Source organism: Vanellus vanellus (genome assembly GCF_965231255.1).
Source record: "Vanellus vanellus genome assembly, chromosome: 15".
NCBI classification, from domain to species: domain Eukaryota; kingdom Metazoa; phylum Chordata; class Aves; order Charadriiformes; family Charadriidae; genus Vanellus; species Vanellus vanellus.
The window spans coordinates 16,526,083-16,542,989 of NC_138920.1; the positions used below are offsets into that span (position 1 = coordinate 16,526,083).

A 16,907-nucleotide genomic window follows, 5' to 3' on the forward strand; every position below is an offset into this window, starting at 1 on the left:
CAGCTTATCAGCCACGAAGGAGAGGTAAGGATCCCAGACCGCTCTGCTCCCCTGCATCATCGCCACCTCTTCCCCACCCCAGGCAGCCTTCTGCATCATCCTTTCCAGAAGACGCTTCCATATGGCTTTATCCCATTAGTCCTGCCCTTCCGATGGAAAGGCTGATGCGAGTTTGCAGCTCCCCTTATTTAACAAAGCAGCAGCACGCTGGTCCCCAGTCCTGGGGCCGCGCACTGAGGACCGTTGGCAGCCAGGCTGGTGTGAGGTATGGCTGCTGTACGATTCCATACGGCCTTTCCAGCACGGGACAAGATCACCCCAGTGCCCCAGGCAGAACTGAGTTTCCGCAAAACCAAACTGGATCCAAACTGTGGCAGCTGGATATGGCCTTATTTCGCAGGTGTCCTCATGCAGCAGTCCTGCTCTTGCCTTGCGCTTCTCCCAAAGCGGGCTGCTGGCTTCACACGTGGCGCGGGGTTTGGAAGTGGCGTGGAGTTGCACACGTTATATAGGCATTGCACTCTGCTGCAATGTCTCCTTATGAAGCCATGAGCTGCTGGAGAGGAAGAAGAGCCACCAAAAGATGGCTGAACAAGCCCAGAGACCTGGACAACAAATATTCTGGGAATCAATATGAGCAAGATTGCGTGGGGACAGACCTGAGGCCACGCAAGCGCCCTAGTGGATGGTTGGCTGATTGATTTTACCCCTTCGGATGCTACAGCCACATCGTCCCGCTGAAGCTCTCCTTCCAGACCATATGTGCACAGCACACAGCTGTCGACACCAGCTACCTAATTTATCAGTGTGTGAAGTTCTCTCCACTGTCTTGAAGGTGTTTTTTGCCTTTGATGAGATATGCAAGTTGAAATGCCAAGTTATTATTTTTCTACTTTTTTTTTTTTTGAGAAGAATAGCTGATTATTTTTATGGCCAGTTGTATTACGCAGCAGAAAGACAAGAGAAGCATGAGCCGTGCTCATGCTTTAGGATCCCACCAAAGGTCAGGAAGTATTTAGTCTGTCCTGTCCAGCAGCAGAGCTCGTTTGCCTTATAATATGCTTCCCTCCTTGCTCAGAAGCAACATCTGATTTTTCTAGCGCCAGAGTGACGCACCAGCAGCGGGATCCGGGAGGGCAGCTTCCTTGATAAGGCCACATCGGCTCCAGAAATGCTGAGCCACCTTCTGCCTGGGTGGTGTGGGCTTCCCGTGGTAAAGGACAAGGAGCCTGGGAAGAAGATAAGTTGGAAGATGTGGCTTGCAAAAAGGGAAGCCTTTTCCAAGTATATGATTTGCAGACCGGTTGCTCCCACCCCGCCTCCAGAAGCCTGCTCAGTTTGAGCTGTGTATCATCTCATGTGAAGCTTCAGCTGGTCAAGAAATCTACCCCGTTGCCCGTTCAGGGAAATCTCTTCGTTCCTTGCATCCGCATCTCTGCTTCCCATCGCAGAAAGCGGGGGCTCGGCCCCAGCTGACGCCAGGCACGGCGCAGGGCCAGCACGCGTGGGAAGGGGCTCCCCCATCCCAGCAGCAGCACGAGCCCTTGCTTTAGCTTCTGCCCTCTGCATCATGCCTTGATGCCCGGGTACCACACACAGATAGTCAGGGTGCCGCGTTCCCCACTTCCTCCTTCATCTCGTCTGCTCGTCATGCAGCCATACGCAGGGAATGCCTCTCACCTCTGCTCTTCAAAACGCTCCTGAGACTGCTAGACAGGCAGACAGTCTGCTTCTAGGTGCTGTATCGTTACTGCATCCAAAGTTGATGAGATCAAACGTTATGGGACTGTGTCAGCTGAGCCAAGGAGCTGCTCACCAGCAGCGGGATCAGGCCTGATCCCCGTTCTGTCCTGTCAGTTAAAATTAATATCCGAATCTCGGGTGCAGAGTCTGTGGCCAGCAAGAAAGACGGGAGCACAGCTTGGGGGTCTGCGAGTTTGCCAGAAGACAGGTATCTCACCTGTGGGGCTGGGGTCAGAATATGCCTAAGGACGAACACATCTGGGCAATTCTTTTTGTCTGTCTCAGAATAAATTCTTCACAGATGAGTTCCTTCCTTCTTCAGCTGGCAAAACGCTCCTTGGCGTGCAATACTGCGTGCTTTGCAGTCCAGGGGTGCAGAGCACACTGTGTATAAAGGATTGCAGTGATTTATTTGGTTTTTCCCTCCCATTAAGCTACTGAGCAGATTCAGAGTGGATGTCTCTCTTATAAGACAGTGTGGGATTGTGGTGCATCTGCTACGGCAGCGCCAAGAGAGCAGGAGCCCGGGACTCCCCGCTGCACTACAGAGCTGCTTCCCTGAGCGTAGCTGCCTATTTGCAGCCCCAGGTTTTCCATCCCGGTCCCGTCACAGCCTCTTATCCCTCCCACTGCAGGTACAGAGCAGACCAAGCAGATTGTCTTTGCTCCCAGCACGGAGCCAGCCTTTGTCACCGTCCCCCAGAACAGCTTTGGGGAGCCCTTCGTACTCAACCCCAACACTTGGTCTCTGGTTGTTGAAGCAGAGGGTGTGCTGCTGGTAAGGACCAGCCCCCGTGCTCCATCCGCCACAGGGGGCTTCAGCAGCCCCCCCTGGGGCAAGCGTCCCAAACATAACCAACTCTCCTGTCTCTCCTCCTAGGACTATCTGGTTTTGCTACCCAGCTCATACTATGAAGCTCCAATACTGCAGCTAAAGGTCACGGAGCCATGTACCTACCAGCCAGCCCCTGAACAAGCCACCCAGAAGTAAGGATCTCCACATCTTTGTGCTGTGTGGGACCTACTCAGCTCCTCTTGTCCTGGGGTTAAGAAATATATACGGTCCACACTCTGAGAGGGTCTGGGTGCAGTAAAACTGTTTAATGGAGCACCTTGCCGTGGCTGATAAAGCCTGCTGAACCTGCACCAACGCACGGATCTCCTCATGAGTGGCACAGTCAGTCTGTGTGTTCTCATGGACCCTGGAGGGCCAGCTCACCCCGTAAGACCATAGCCCTCTCCTCTGCTAGGCTGCGTTCCCAGTGCTGGGTTGGATGTCAGTCAACAGCCCTGGTCAATGGCGACAATGAGTCTTGCTGGGCTATTTAAAATTAATGAGCAGAGTCTGGTAGCACTTAGAGCATCTCAGTGCATCTGTTTGTGCTGCCAGGACCTCTCTGTCTATGGTGGCAGGAAGGCTGGTTGGGTTCTGGACACCAGTTGTCCCCTCCACTATAGCAATGGTCCCCAAGATAAAGCACATTGCGAGGGGAGAAGCTTCATTTTGTTACTGCCCTCACTGGTCCTGTAGTACACTATCTCCTGCTCCACACGAACCAGACGTGCTCCTTTGGGCAGTGGAACCCTCATGCTGGACCAAAGCCTTTTGCAAATTTTGCTGGGATCAGGCTGCACGGGTGCTCGTGACTCTTAGCATCATGATGTAACAACCGTACTTTGCAATGTTTCTTCTTAATGCTTTTAGCTGCCTCTTGTATAAGTACCTGTCTGTGGACGGCTTCCCGGCTGCGTCAGGGGTGGACGCGGTGTGCAGGCTGGACAACCGCTTACCCAGAGTGTGTCCCACAGAGCAGCTCACCCCCTCCCATCCTCGGATGGCGACATGCAGCGGCAGTGATGTGAGTGGCACTTCTGTTTCATCCCTCACGTGGGCTCCGCGGCACTCGTCCCTCTGCTCCCACCATCTGGTGCTTGACACACACCGAAGGGGCTTTTCACCCATGCACACCCCACTGTTGCCCCCTCAGTCTTGCGGCTTGCATGCCCTGGTGTTCGAGGCACCCAAAAGCAGTGTCTCACCTGCAAAGGGCTTGCAAGGGCACGCGTGGCGTGTGGTAAGAGTTGGCCCAATGTCCCCTCAGCTGCAGAGGAGGCTGGTTTGTAGCACGGGCATCCTGCATCCTCCCACTACGGGGAGTGGGACAGGAGACCCCTGCTCAGTCGTCTCTCTGTCCTCCAGGTGGAAGTCCAGCTGGCCCTGCCTATTGCCCAGCCTGGGAAATACGTGCTGGTGGTGGAGTACGCCAACACCAATGCTTTGCAGACAGTGGGTGTTGCTGTGAGCTCGCCGCACTTAGCCATGCAGCAGGGCACGTTCATCTTCTACCCGTGTGTCTACAGGTACGGCCATCTCTGAGAAGGAGAAGGGGTTCTGTCCTCCTCTGACGTGGCACGGACAGATCCCTCCCTAGTTGATGTTTTTCTGCTTTATCGCATGAACAAAGCAATGGCTCAGCTTTGTACATCTAAGCTGTGCATGCCCAAGCTCGTTCTAGCTGGACATGGATTTTAGTGATTAGCCATCCCTGGGAAATACATACCTGTGCTAACGTAGTCCTCTAATGCCTCTGCCAGGAGATTATCTGTTGCTTCCATTTACAGCCGGGTAGGTTGGTAGGAGCCCTCATTTAGGGAATGTCCTACAGGCAGGTTTATTGAAGCTGTTGGTGCAGGTCAAACCATGCCCCTTACTGTAGAAGTGTCTGACTTCAGACTGCAACCTTTGCAATAGGAAATAAATGTCTGGGGTGTCCTTGGGAAACTTCACTCCTATGACTTGCCAGAAAAGGCATCAAAAGATTTACAGAGACTTTGTATAAATACCTTCAGGACATACAGTTGGCAAGACAAGAAATGGGTCATGACCCAGCTCAAGGCTGGCTTCAAAATCTGTGTTTCTCTTACAGTTTCCTTTGTCGAGGGATTGCCGTAGATTCCCAGAGCCGCATGGCAACTTTTGAACTTACATCAGAGGCCACCATTCAGTTCACCTCTGATCTGGCCGACTTCTTCCTGGTAAGGCTCCCTGCAAGGGCAGCTCTGGTGGCAGGTCGCAGGGAGGAGAGGCAGGAGCGATACCTAGCCTGGAGAAGGCTTTTCTAGTCCTGTTGGTCCCGGATACTAGATCTTAGGTCTATGTCATGAGCAGTCCAAGGTGAAGGTGGTCAGTGGTGTGTTTTGAAGCAGGTCATGGGACTGGGCTTTGGGAGAAGACGGGGAGAAGCAGCTGCTCTTTGCAGAGGGAGCTCTGCAGCAGCGTGGCAGCGCCTACTCCTGGTTTACCTTGAAGGCATTCACAGCTGCTTAGCTAAGAATAGAAGAATCCCATAAATATGTGGGAGTCCTATAATGCCGCAGTGCTTGTGCCAAGGAAGAAGGGGCAGTAGACAGAGGTGTGACCTGCCACGCATTAGCTGACGTGTCTGATAAGGAGATGCTTAGCGTGGTCAGCCTGATGGCTGGTGGGCACAAGAACTGCTGTAGGCTCCCAGCGGCAGAGGCTGGCACGTAACCGGGTGTCTCTCTCTTTCCCGTGCGGCAGCACAAAGTGTACCTCATACCCGCTGCGCAGTTCACCGTGGAGTTCATCGAGCCGAAGGTGCATTGCATCAGTGTCCATGGCACGTTCTCATCCAACAGGTAAGAGTCTCGGGTCCCTGGGGGTCTTAGCCTGAATGTGGCTGTTTCCAAAAGCAGTTGCTGCCCTCACTTCCCTCGGGTTTGGAGCCTTTTCAGTTCTTGGCACAGCAGAAAGAAACCTGTGGCTGAGGGGAAGCGCCTTGCCCGTGTCCAGCCAGCAGGCAGCGATGGAGTAAGGGCTGGAAGTCGGACTGCTGGTCCTTTATCTGAACACCACACTGCCTCCCGTGGCCGACGCTCCCTCAAGTGTCGTGCAGGATAGGCTTTCCCGTGCTTGCACACGCACAGCAAGAGACACTCACTGCGTCCGAATTGTTGACACCGCTTTGATTAAATATTTGCGCGGGAATTAGCCTGTGGAAGGTTCCTGTTCTTCCTGCTGAGCCCGTGTCCCGGAGTACCAGGGGCCCTGGTAGAAAGCTCAGCATACTTCTTAATCTGCCAGGTCTTACGGGGAGCGCTTCTCCTCCGGGACACCCAGAGCCTCTCCCTTGGCTCGCGGGAGATCCTTACCTCCTGTTTTCTCCTTGTTTTGCAGCAGCTCCTGTGTTCCCTCGCGGTTCCTGAAGCTTTCTCAGTCGATCGTTTTGGAGGGGGGGCAGGCTCTGCCCATCGCCCCCGATGTCCCCCTGGCTCAGGCTGTTCACGTGGCTCCGGCTGGGGTCCCGCTGGAGCCTGCGCCTCGGCCTCCCACGGCGGTGGACCCCACTGCAGAGCTCGTCCTCCTGCAGCCACCCCAGGTAGCGGCACGGCTGTGGGTTGGGCTGGTTTGCTGGTGCTGCGACACTGGACACCAGGGGCACGGAGAAGTCTTCCTTCTCTATCAAGTAGCTTTAGCAATTAACAATTTAGCATTTTCAGAATTTAATTTGGACTTTAAACTTGTCCCTGAACCTGTAATTCCCCTGGGCTCTCCCGTCGTAGCTCCATCCAACCCTGCTTGGGTCTCTGGGCTCCCAGGGAGAGCTCTGCAGGTGGCACCGTTAGAGGGGGAGTGGGGAGACACGGGGGGCTGATTCACCAAAAGTCTCAAGACCTGACAGTTGTGCAACAAAGGCACAATTTGTGCAATAATAAAAAAATATCCCAGTTGTGAGTGCAGGTGTCAGATACGTTTTTTTGTCTCTTTGCTCTCCTGTTTTGGGCCAGGCTGCTGTTGTGTTTAACAGTCGGATCCAGACCCTGGGACGCTACGCTTTCATCCTCCACTACTACCAGCCCAACCATCCCACCTTCCCCGTGGAAGTGTTAATCAACGGTGGGCGTATCTGGCAAGGTAAGAAGAGCAGGGACCTGAGGGAAGCTGCTAGCAGGCAGAAGCCGTGGAACGGGTGCCAGAGGATAACTGTGGGTTCACTGAGGAGCGCAAAGATGAAGCGAGATTGACTTTCCTGTTCCAGACCGGGGGGGGTGATGGGGACGGCAAGGGAAATGTGGGACCAATAGCTTTGTTGTCTTTTCAGGTCAGACCACTGCTACTTTCTGCCCACATGGCTACGGGTGCCGGAGCCTGGTAGTTTCCGAGGACCAGATCGTCCTGGATGTTACCGATAATGATCTGACTGTGGCTGTTCGAGTGCCAGAGGGCAAGCAGCTGTGGCTGGTGAGCCTCTCGCCGGGAAGCTCCTGGGCGTGCTGGACCAGGCTCCAGCCACATGGCTCCAGCAGGGCTGGAGTTTGTCCCTGAGGATTTTTGTCACTGTGTGACCGCAGGAATGTTTCCCACCATCGCTCAGTTTCTGAACTGCCCTAGAGAGTTGCAGTCTCCAACCTTAGTGGTGTAGAATTGAGGGCAGAATTCGCAGACAGCAGCTGTATATGACAGTTATCCTTCATTGTGTGGTTTTGATGCCAAACCAAGGCAGAGATTGAAGCTGTTGCTTTGCATACGTAGCTTGTGATAATCCAGAATAAGCTTTATTCCTGCCCCAGCAATATTTTGCACCTGCAGAGCATTGTCCAGGCAGGTCTCGTCGTGGGAACGGGTAGCCCTTGTTATTCTCAGGCAACAGGACTAGAAGATTGACCAAAATTTGGACAAAGGGCAGAAAGACAGAATTGGAACCCAGGTGCCTTTGTGTCTAGAAGTTTAAGATGACAGGGACTGCCTGCCTCTCTGCTGAAGCACGGCCAGTGCTGCCCTACTGGAGTATTCTGCCTTTTTTTACTCCAGTGAATTTGGGCTACTCCTCATGTGGAGCGTTAGATTAGGTGCAGCCTGATGGACGGAGCCCAATAGAGAGGTGGCCCCTGGTCTTTCCACTACTTGGGCACTTTGTGTATTATGTTCTGTCCCAGCAAGGGATGAGCTGATGAGAAGTTAAGGGTGCATTTGGACTTACCAGTGAGCTCATTTTGGACTGTGTCTGTCTGGCTCAGCTAAGGAGCCTGGCTCACCCATCTTGTCCTTGCTTTGCAGGATTACATCCTTGTGGTGCCCGAGGACAGCTACAGCTCTCAGTACCTGCAGGAGGAACCCCTGGACAAGTCCTATGATTTCATCAGCAGTTGTGGCATCAACAGCTTCTACATCAAGTGAGACCCTTGGCTTTGGGTGGCTGCTCTGCTGTCCACAGGCTGCACACCCCTTAGGGAGCAAAAACCCATTCCCTTCATGAGACCCCACCTGGAGTACTGCCTCCAGCTCTGGAGCTCCCAACATAGGAAAGACATGGACCTGTTGGAGCGGGTCCAGAGGAGGCCACAAAGATGCTCCAAGGGCTGGAGGCCTTCTGCTGTGAGGACAGGCTGAGAGAGCTGGGGGGGTTCAGCCTGGAGTAGAGAAGGCTCCAGGGAGATGTTATTGCCCCTTCCAGTCCCTAAAGGGGCTCCAGGAGAGTGGGGAGGGACTTTTTACAAGGGCGTGTAGGGATAGGATGAGGGGGAATGTCTTCAAACTGGAAGAAGGTAGATTTAGACTAGGTATTAGGAAGAAATGTTTCCCCGTGAGGTGTTCAAGGCCGGGTTGGACGGGGCTGGGAGCAACCTGGGCTGCGGGGACGTGGCCCTGCCCAGGGTGGGGGGGTGGAACTGGATGGTCTTCAAGGTCCCTTCCAACCCAAACCATTCTGTGATTCTGTGTGTGGCAGGGGAAGGATCTGATTAAGGCTTTCCATATTTAATGACCAAACCTATGGGTGTTTGGGGGATCTCAGTGTCACAGGGCTCTCCCTCCCACTCAGTCAGTACCCATTGCTGCTGGATTTTGGGGTGATGAGGAGGCTGGGAGGGTGTGCGGCGCGGTGACTTCTGCCTTCCCCTGCAGCCCCAGCACTTCGTCGAGGTTCTGCCGCGACTCTGCCATCTCGCTCTCCCTCTTCTACAACAACGGGGCGCAGCCCTGCCGGTGCCACGAGGCCGGGGCGCGGGGCAGCCAGTGCGAGCCCTTCGGCGGGCAGTGTCCCTGCAAGTCCAACGTCATCGGGCGAGAGTGCTCCCGCTGTGCCACCGGCTACTGGGGCTTCCCCAACTGTAGGCGTGAGTTGTCCCGTCTCCCACTCTGCTTTCCCAGCACGTGCTGTTTTGCCTCTTACAGGGCTGGGGCTGATTTGGGAAACGGCTGCATTTTCCAGCCCTGTAGTGGCTCCACTTGCATGGAAGCAGCCCAGCTGCCCGCAGAGAGGCTGAGCTCTGCGTCCATTGCCTCACGCTCTCCTTGGGCTGTCTGGGTCTTGCTCCCCCCCACCAAACACCAGCCCCTTTTCTGCCCCTTCCAGCCTGCGACTGCGGGACGCGTCTCTGTGACGAAGTGACGGGGCAGTGCATCTGCCCTCCGCACACCCTGAAGCCAGAGTGCGTTGTCTGCGAGCCCCAGACCTTCGGCTGCCACCCCCTCATCGGCTGCGAGGACTGCAATTGCTCTCGGCCCGGCGTGCAGGAGCTGACGGAGCCCGGCTGCGATGTGGACAGCGGGCAGTGCAGGTGAGGGAGCCCTGTCCTGGCCCCGGGCACGTCTGGCAGCGTCCCTGCTCCCCGCTGGAGTGATGGGACACATCGGGAGGCTGCAGGGAGGAAACGTGCTGGATGGGGAAATCCTCATCAACATGTGAAGCTCTGAAAGCCCGGCTGCTCCCCGCGCAGCAGCGCAAGGCAGAGGTTTCTAACGCTGCGGCTCTCGCGTCCCCTCCAGGTGCAAGCCCAATATCATCGGGCGGCAGTGTGACCTCTGTGCCCCTGGCTACTACCACTACCCCAACTGCCGGCGGTGTGACTGCCACCAGGCGGGCACCGAAGCGAGCGTGTGCGACCCGGTGACGGGGCAGTGCCACTGCAAGGTCAGTCCTTTGATGCCTTCGTGCGGTGCCTTTCTCCTTGGCTCCACTCTCCTGCTCTGGCTGTGGGCGCGGGGGGCTGTGGGGGTCCGGCGTGCCCGGAGGGAGCAGGGCGGGAGGAGGAGAGTGCCCGTGCCGCAGCCTGCCTGCCCCACGTGGAGGTGGGTTCAGAGCACCCTGAAAGACTCCTTCTCCCCATCTTTCCTGGCCATGAGGGCTTGCTCTTTGCACTGTCACTGGGGAGACGGGCAGTCTGGGTCCCGCCCCGTGTCGGACCCCGTTGCAGGTAAAGCTGTCAGCTCTGTTAACTCCTGCTCCTGCGTGACAGCAGAGTAACTCAACCGGCGGCTGGGCTGCCTGCTCCAGCCCTTTGCTGGAGCCGCTCACAAGTGCTTTCTGCAGCTGAATTTAATGTTTGATGGGTGCTGTGCAAGCAAACCTGGACAGGGACCGCTTAATCATCTTTCAGCGTCACATCACGGTGCTTTGATCACTCGTACAGCTGTCTCTGTCCTCCACTAAGGGCTTGTGAGAAGCTGCTGACGCTGTTGAGCTTTCCTTGTTTTCCAGGAAAATGTGGAAGGTCCGAGGTGTGACCAGTGCCGCCTGGGGACTTTTTCTTTGGATGCCAGCAACCCCAAGGGCTGCACCAAGTGTTTCTGCTTCGGTGCGACCGACCGCTGCCGCAGTGCTGAGAAGCACCGGGTTGAGGTGAGAGGGGCCAAGGGCCACCAGAGCCTGGGGTTCAGTTGTGTTCCCATCTGCCTGGCTCCCTGCTGCCCTCGGGTCTCTGTCCTGCGTTAACCCTACCCCTCTGGAAGACACACTGTGAGGAGCGTTATCTTTGTCTCCCTGTGCCCGTCTCCCACCTTCAGCCCCTTTTCCTGGTCTCCGGGGTCTCATACGGTGGAAAATCATGGCATGGGGGGGCTGCGCCAGGCGGGGGGCAGTGGTGGTGCTCAGCTTTCCAGTGGCTTCATCAGGATGCATGTGAGGTCGTGAGCCTGTTCTCATCCTTTCTGCTGCTCTGGGACTTGCTCTTCTGGAGCGTCAGCACCCAAATCCTTTCTGTAGATCCACTAGAAGATCTACGGTTGCTCTTCCCCCACAGTTTGTCGACATGAACGGGTGGCTCTTGTTGAGCAGCGATCGCCAGGAAGTGCCGACGACCCTGAGCCTGCGAGAGCAGCTCCTCCGCGCTGATCTCAAGAACCTCCCAGATGCCTACCAGGAGCTCTACTGGGTTGCACCCAGCTCCTACCTCGGGGACCAGGTAAGAGCACGGTGGCAGCTGGACCAGCAGTCACGCACATCCCTGATCCCACCAACGTGTGCCCACTGACGCTCAGGCATTGCTCACGCTGCGGTTGAACACGGACAGCTCTGACTCATCTCAGTGGTGTGGACTTGCAGCAACATATGGAATCTGTCTCTCCCTTAGGTTTCCTCCTACGGTGGGCACCTGCGCTATGAGCTGCACTCTGACCCACGGAGGGGTGACGTGTTCATTCCCATGGAGTCCCGCCCGGATGTGATCCTGAAGGTGCAGCCCGAGAACTTCCCCGGTGACCCCTGCTACCGCGTGGGCAGGATGAGGCGGTGACTGACACCTTCCTTGCTTTTCCCAGGGAAATCAGATGAGCATCATGTTTCTGGAAGGCACCTACCCGTCCCCAGGGGAGGTACATCACGGCCAGCTGCAGCTGGTGGAGGTGAGTTCGTACACACACGTGTGTACCAAGTTAAGAGCTCAGACGCTGCTGAAAGGTCGAGATTAGCATGTAGACAGAAGGTACAGTTGCTTTGAGCTCAGTATTTTAGGTGCTGCCGGTTGCAGCAGAACTGGCTGTGAAGAGCCAGGGCTGTTACACCTGTGCAAAGGGGACACATCCCAGGAGGGCTGGGCTGGATGTTTGGGTGCCTGTGCTTCCTGCCAGTAAAGTCAGGTCTTCTCCCACTAGAGTAACTTCAGGCACACGGAGACGCACAACCCTGTGTCTAGAGAGGAGCTCATGATGGTGCTGGCGAACCTGGAACAGCTGCAGATCCGGGCGCTCTTCTCCCAGCTCTCTTCATCCGTGTCCCTGCGCCGCGTGGTCCTGGAGATGGCAACAGATACAGCTACGGGCGTCCGCGCCAGCAACGTGGAGCTGTGCTTTTGCCCAGCTAACTACCAGGGGGACTCCTGCCAGGTGGGGGTGAAAGGGGATGTGGTGCCTCAGGCAGAGGGGGGTCAAACAGCCACCGTTTGGGACCTCAGCCACCTCTTGTGCTTGGTGTGGGTGGCAGCCATGGGGTTTGGATGTTTGCGCAAAGCAGTGATGCCAAAGTACCAGCTTCCAAGCCGACCCCTGAGGGCGTCAGTTAAAATTACAGCTCAGGTGGTGCCAGAGGAAGGAACACCATCTCCCAGGCTTCCCCACACCAGCCCGCTCCCAGCTCCTGGGAGAGGTGCGTTACCTGCATCTGCCCTCTTGGAAGAGGCACGATGGGGAAATCATTCAGGTGGTGCAGACCAAAATTAAGTGCATACACTACCTTGGAAGAATATGTCCTTCTGTCTGGCCAGTTATCTCCTATTGACGAGGAGCAGGAAGCAACTGCACTGACATATCCCTGTTGTTGCTTTTAATCTTTTCTCCATCAGTACAACGCTGTGGGAATTCTGTTATGGAAAGTTAGTTAGTCTCTTTGCTTTCCTGAATGTATCGGGCTGTTTTTCAGATCTCTGGTTTTTTCTGTCTCCTCAGGAATGTGCTCCAGGTTACTACAGGGACACCAAGGGGCTCTTTCTGGGAAAGTGCATCCCCTGTCATTGCAACGGCCACTCAGATCAGTGCCTGCCAGGCTCTGGGATCTGCCTTGTAAGTAAACAGTAAAACACCATATACCAGAGAATTTGGAGTTGTAAGGTCTGTAGCGTGCAATTAAAGAGCTCTTCACATACTAGCTGAGCTGGCAGGACCGTGCCGGAATCGGAGCATTAGCTGCATGTGCCATTTCAGGGGTGGTCCCGCTCGGGGCCAGCTTAGGGTGAAAGATATTTCTGGGAAAGAGGAAGGACTGAAGGAGATGGGCCGTTATCTGGTGAGGAATTCTTTGTGCAACACACCGTTTCTTGCTGTCAGTCTGAGCCCGCAGCCTGCCTTTTCCTTGCAGAACTGCCAGCACAACACGGAGGGAGACCACTGCGAGCGATGCAAGGACGGCTACGTGGGCAGCCGCTCTGCCGAAGAGCCCCTGCAGTGTGTTGGATGTCCGTGCCCTCTTTCAGTTGCCTCCAACAAGTAAGCACCCTGGGATGGGGCTGCCTATTTAACCTCCCTGCTTAGCTGCTGGGAACCGTGCTGTGCCACATCGGGGCACTGGCTTGGCCCTGGGGGGCGTCCCAATGCCAGCCGTGTCCGTGGCCCCAAGCCACGTCCGTGGCCTCTTACCCAAGGCCAGACCAAGTCATCAGCAACCCTGGCACCACCTCAGGAGTGACTGCACCTTCCTGTTCACCCCTTATCGTTTCAGTTTTGCCGTCGGTTGTGTCCACAAGGGCTCCAACATGCAGTGCCTCTGCAAGCCCGGCTACGCTGGACCCAGCTGTGAGCGGTAAGGGTGATGGCACCCGTGTTGCAGCGGCCTCGGACGCACTAGTCCCATGCAGCCGCTGCTGGGGCGGAAGAGAATTTGTCTTAGTAAAGACTGCAGACGAAGCGGTTGGCTCTGCTCCCAGTGTGCTTCGCTCTGGCAGGATTTCTTTCAATCCTTTTCAGCCTGCCAATGCCCTGGTGCTGTCTGCAGATGCATTGTGTTGCCGTGGGTGTATTCCTTAGCTATGCTTTGCCTTAACTTGCAGCCTGTGATAAAGGCACCTTTCTGAGGTATCGTGAGGCAAAACACAAAGTGCTGTGAGATCGCCGAGGGCTGCAGCAGTCACGAGATGCTCGCACTGTTACGATTGCACAACTCGAGCGTCGTGCAGGCGTGAGCTGTGGGGACCCCCCCGCTGCCCCGACTGCGTTTCAACTTGCTGTATTTCTCCAGCTGTGCCCCGGGATACTACGGCAATCCCCTGGTGATTGGCAGCTCGTGCCAGCCCTGCGACTGCAGCGGGAACACGGATCCCAACATGCTGTTCAGCAGCTGCGACTCCCTGACGGGCGCCTGCACGGGGTGCATGCACCACACGGCCGGCGCGCGGTGCGAGGTCTGCGCCCCCGGCTTCTACGGGGACGCGGTGGCAGCCAAGAACTGCACACGTGAGTGGGGCGGGCAGCAAGCGCTGGGGGGGGACATGGACAGACTGACTGTGGATGTGGTTAGCACCTTAGCCGGGCTGTGCATCGCCCCAGTGAGTCACTGGCGTGGTTGCACACATTGCAGGCATCCTCTAAAGATGATAATAAGAAAAAAAAAAACAAAAAACAAAACAACTCCAAAAACCTGCCCCTCCAGCGTCACAACTCCATAACCTCCAATCCACCCCCGAATGCGAGCTGCCAGCCCGCACCCAGGCTGGGACGGCCGTGCCCTGAGCAGCTCCTGCAGCAGCGGTGCCGGCGCTCCCTCGGGACCGGTGTGCGCAGCCCCCTCCCAGCACTGCCCATCTCCCTCTGAGGAACAGCGGCCAAATCGCAGCTCACAAAAGGGGATCTGCCCTGGGCAGCTGCCAGGGGCATAAGTTGCTGGGAGGAGCAAATCCAAGAGGAGAGAGGCTCTGTCTTTGCTCTGAGTGTGATAGATAAGGGGGAAATAGGATTCCCTGTTGGGAACAAGGTTTGTGGGTGGCCGAGAGGGCACTTCAGTGTGTAACTGGGTGTATTTTTCCCTGGCAGAGTGCAACTGTTCGCCTTGCGGGACTGACTCGTGCCATCCGCGAACTGGCCAATGCTTCTGCAAGACTGGAGTGACAGGCCAGCACTGTGACCGCTGCCAGGTAAGGGCCGCCTGCATACTGGGCTGGTGCCTGTCCTTAGCCCGGGGACGAGGGGCAGCCCCGATGCGTCGTCCCCAGCCCCGCCAGCAGAGCGGTGCTGGCAGCCAGGTGGGTAAGGCTGGATTTGTGCCATCTGCCTATTCGTGGCGAAAGCCTATTACAGAGCTGGCAGCGAGCGATGGCGGCAGCGTTGAGCTGCAGCCTGGGCGGCGAGGTGGTACCCTTTGGGAAACCGCAGTAAACCCCATTTTCCTGTATGCATCCAGCGTGGGCGTTGCAGGGCAAGGGCGGGTTCGCAGGGCAGTGCTGTGGCGTGTCCGGGTTCTTATTGCAGCTCCACATCTTTGCTATGTTGATATGAGTTTTGCGGTGGTCAAAACACTCCTAGAAAGCAAGGCTGGGGTCCCGCGTCGCCTCCGCCTGCCCAGGGAGGGGAGCACGCATGCCCTCGTGCTCAGCAGGGCACCCACTGTCCTGCTTCTCCCTAGGAGGGATACTACGGCTTCGAGGGCTGCTCGGGCTGCCGCAGGTGCGACTGCGACGTCGGCGCTGTGGGGAGCAGTTGTGACGCGCAGACCGGCCAGTGCAGCTGCCTGCCCGGCGTCAGCGGCTCGCGCTGCCAGCAGTGCGCCCCCGGCTACTGGGGCTTCAGCGAGAGCGGCTGTACAAGTGAGTCCTGCTTCCCGGGGCTCGCGTCCTGCATGCGGAGGAGTGGGACAAGGCATTGGTGGCACAGGTGCTTGCTGAGGTGTTAAAGGTGGAAAGCAACTGACTACTATCTGAGGTCCCGTGCGGGTCGCTAGGTTGCCCAGGGAAAACCCCAGCAGTGGCGTGTAGATAAGCAGAGATGCAGTTGCACGGCTGAATAAAACCACTCCTTCCTCTCTCTCGGTAGCGGCACAAAATGATGCCACGGGCATTTCGCTGTTGTTAAACTCTGCAGGGTGCGAGTGCAGAGGCGGCTCCTGCGACCCACGCACCGGGGAGTGCACTTGCTCCAACGGGCTGACGGGGAAGCAGTGCGACGTCTGCGTGCACGAGTATGAGATCCCCGTGGCAAACGGCCCGGACAGCATGAGGTGTGAAGGTCTGTATCCTGCGGTCCTGGGGAAAGAGGTGAGGGAAGCCCCGGGAAAGGGCCTGCGCTGACCGCTCCGTTCCCCTGGCAGTGTGCGACAGCTGCGTCCTGCTTCTGCTGGAGGATCTGCAGAGCATCGAGTCGTCCTTCCCCTCCATTCGCAGTCAGTTGGTCAACCTCAATGCCAGCTCCATCGCCTGGGCTCGCCTCCACGGTCTCAACAGCACTATGATGACCGTCGCTGTACGTGGAAGGTTTAACATCGCTTTCTGCCCACCTTTCCTGGCCCGTTGGCCTGATTTAATCTCTTTTTTTTTCCAGAACCAGCTCCGTGAGTACCAGCGAGCCATGAACAAGGTCAGGCAAAGGGCTGACGAGCTGGAGGATGAGAACGTGGACCTCACGCAGGACCTGAACGCGCTGCAGCACAAAGTACGGTATTTCTCCATCTTCCTTTCCAGAGCACAAGCCCCTCCTTTTACCTAAAATGAGGGCTTTGAAGGCTGTGAGGAGCCTAGTTCAGGCAGGAGGGATCTCCTGCCCAGCCAGCACTGGCCTTGGGTGTTGGGGTCTCTTAGATGCCCAAGCGAGATTACCTGCACACCTCCCTCGGACGGTTGTTTCTTGATTTAATACTTGCTTTTGAGGTGGCTCCAACTTTAACCAGTAAAAATAAAATCAATGAAATGTCATTTATAGAAGGAGTATATGAGGAAGGAACATAAACATCTAGGTCCGTCCCGGATGTATCCATGCTGTGGCAGGGAGAACCGGAGCCCTGTCAGCAAATGAGTCAATGAGTTGTAAGAGCCCTTGGAGGCCTCAGTGCAGCGACACAGTTTGCAAGGTGCAATCTGTATACAGTCTTAAAAGCACCAGTTGTGTCTTCAGAGAACTTATAAACTCAGCAAGATTGATTTGATTTGATTTGATTTGATTTGATTTGATTTGATTTGATTTGATTTATAAACTGCCTGCTCCTAATCTAAGGGAGAGGGGAAAGTCTCTACTTGACATATGTCCCTGGGCAGCTGCATGGACGAAATGCCTCTGTGTATACCTTCATCTACGCTCTGAACGGCCAAACTGCAGCTCTCCATCTCTTCTTGTGTCCTGGGCAGGACCCGGGTGGGCCTGGCTCCAGGCTATGGGGCTTTTGCTGCGTTAAGAGTGCAGGACAGGGCTCTCCTCCGTGGTCTTAGGACTGTTTCGGGATCCAGAGCCTGTT

At 56.1% G+C, this 16,907-nt stretch overlaps 1 protein-coding gene across 1 annotated transcript in view; it reads left to right on the top strand.

Moving 5' to 3' along the window:
* LAMA5 (laminin subunit alpha 5) overlaps nucleotides 1-16,907 on the top strand; it is a gene marked incomplete at its 5' end in the record, with an annotated part of 97,916 nt that overhangs the window by 68,693 nt on the left and 12,316 nt on the right. The window contains 27 exons of the mRNA XM_082490917.1: nucleotides 2,379-2,521; nucleotides 2,624-2,730; nucleotides 3,449-3,602; nucleotides 3,944-4,104; nucleotides 4,671-4,779; nucleotides 5,306-5,403; nucleotides 5,942-6,143; nucleotides 6,553-6,679; nucleotides 6,867-7,006; nucleotides 7,823-7,938; nucleotides 8,669-8,880; nucleotides 9,120-9,324; nucleotides 9,533-9,677; nucleotides 10,245-10,385; nucleotides 10,786-10,947; nucleotides 11,116-11,217; nucleotides 11,303-11,386; nucleotides 11,636-11,866; nucleotides 12,425-12,538; nucleotides 12,834-12,961; nucleotides 13,194-13,274; nucleotides 13,710-13,924; nucleotides 14,501-14,601; nucleotides 15,090-15,270; nucleotides 15,545-15,688; nucleotides 15,771-15,922; nucleotides 16,001-16,111. Of these exons, the coding sequence (XP_082347043.1) occupies nucleotides 2,379-2,521; nucleotides 2,624-2,730; nucleotides 3,449-3,602; nucleotides 3,944-4,104; nucleotides 4,671-4,779; nucleotides 5,306-5,403; nucleotides 5,942-6,143; nucleotides 6,553-6,679; nucleotides 6,867-7,006; nucleotides 7,823-7,938; nucleotides 8,669-8,880; nucleotides 9,120-9,324; nucleotides 9,533-9,677; nucleotides 10,245-10,385; nucleotides 10,786-10,947; nucleotides 11,116-11,217; nucleotides 11,303-11,386; nucleotides 11,636-11,866; nucleotides 12,425-12,538; nucleotides 12,834-12,961; nucleotides 13,194-13,274; nucleotides 13,710-13,924; nucleotides 14,501-14,601; nucleotides 15,090-15,270; nucleotides 15,545-15,688; nucleotides 15,771-15,922; nucleotides 16,001-16,111 (3,866 nt within the window). The remainder of the gene's footprint in view (nucleotides 1-2,378; nucleotides 2,522-2,623; nucleotides 2,731-3,448; nucleotides 3,603-3,943; nucleotides 4,105-4,670; nucleotides 4,780-5,305; nucleotides 5,404-5,941; nucleotides 6,144-6,552; nucleotides 6,680-6,866; nucleotides 7,007-7,822; nucleotides 7,939-8,668; nucleotides 8,881-9,119; nucleotides 9,325-9,532; nucleotides 9,678-10,244; nucleotides 10,386-10,785; nucleotides 10,948-11,115; nucleotides 11,218-11,302; nucleotides 11,387-11,635; nucleotides 11,867-12,424; nucleotides 12,539-12,833; nucleotides 12,962-13,193; nucleotides 13,275-13,709; nucleotides 13,925-14,500; nucleotides 14,602-15,089; nucleotides 15,271-15,544; nucleotides 15,689-15,770; nucleotides 15,923-16,000; nucleotides 16,112-16,907) is intronic.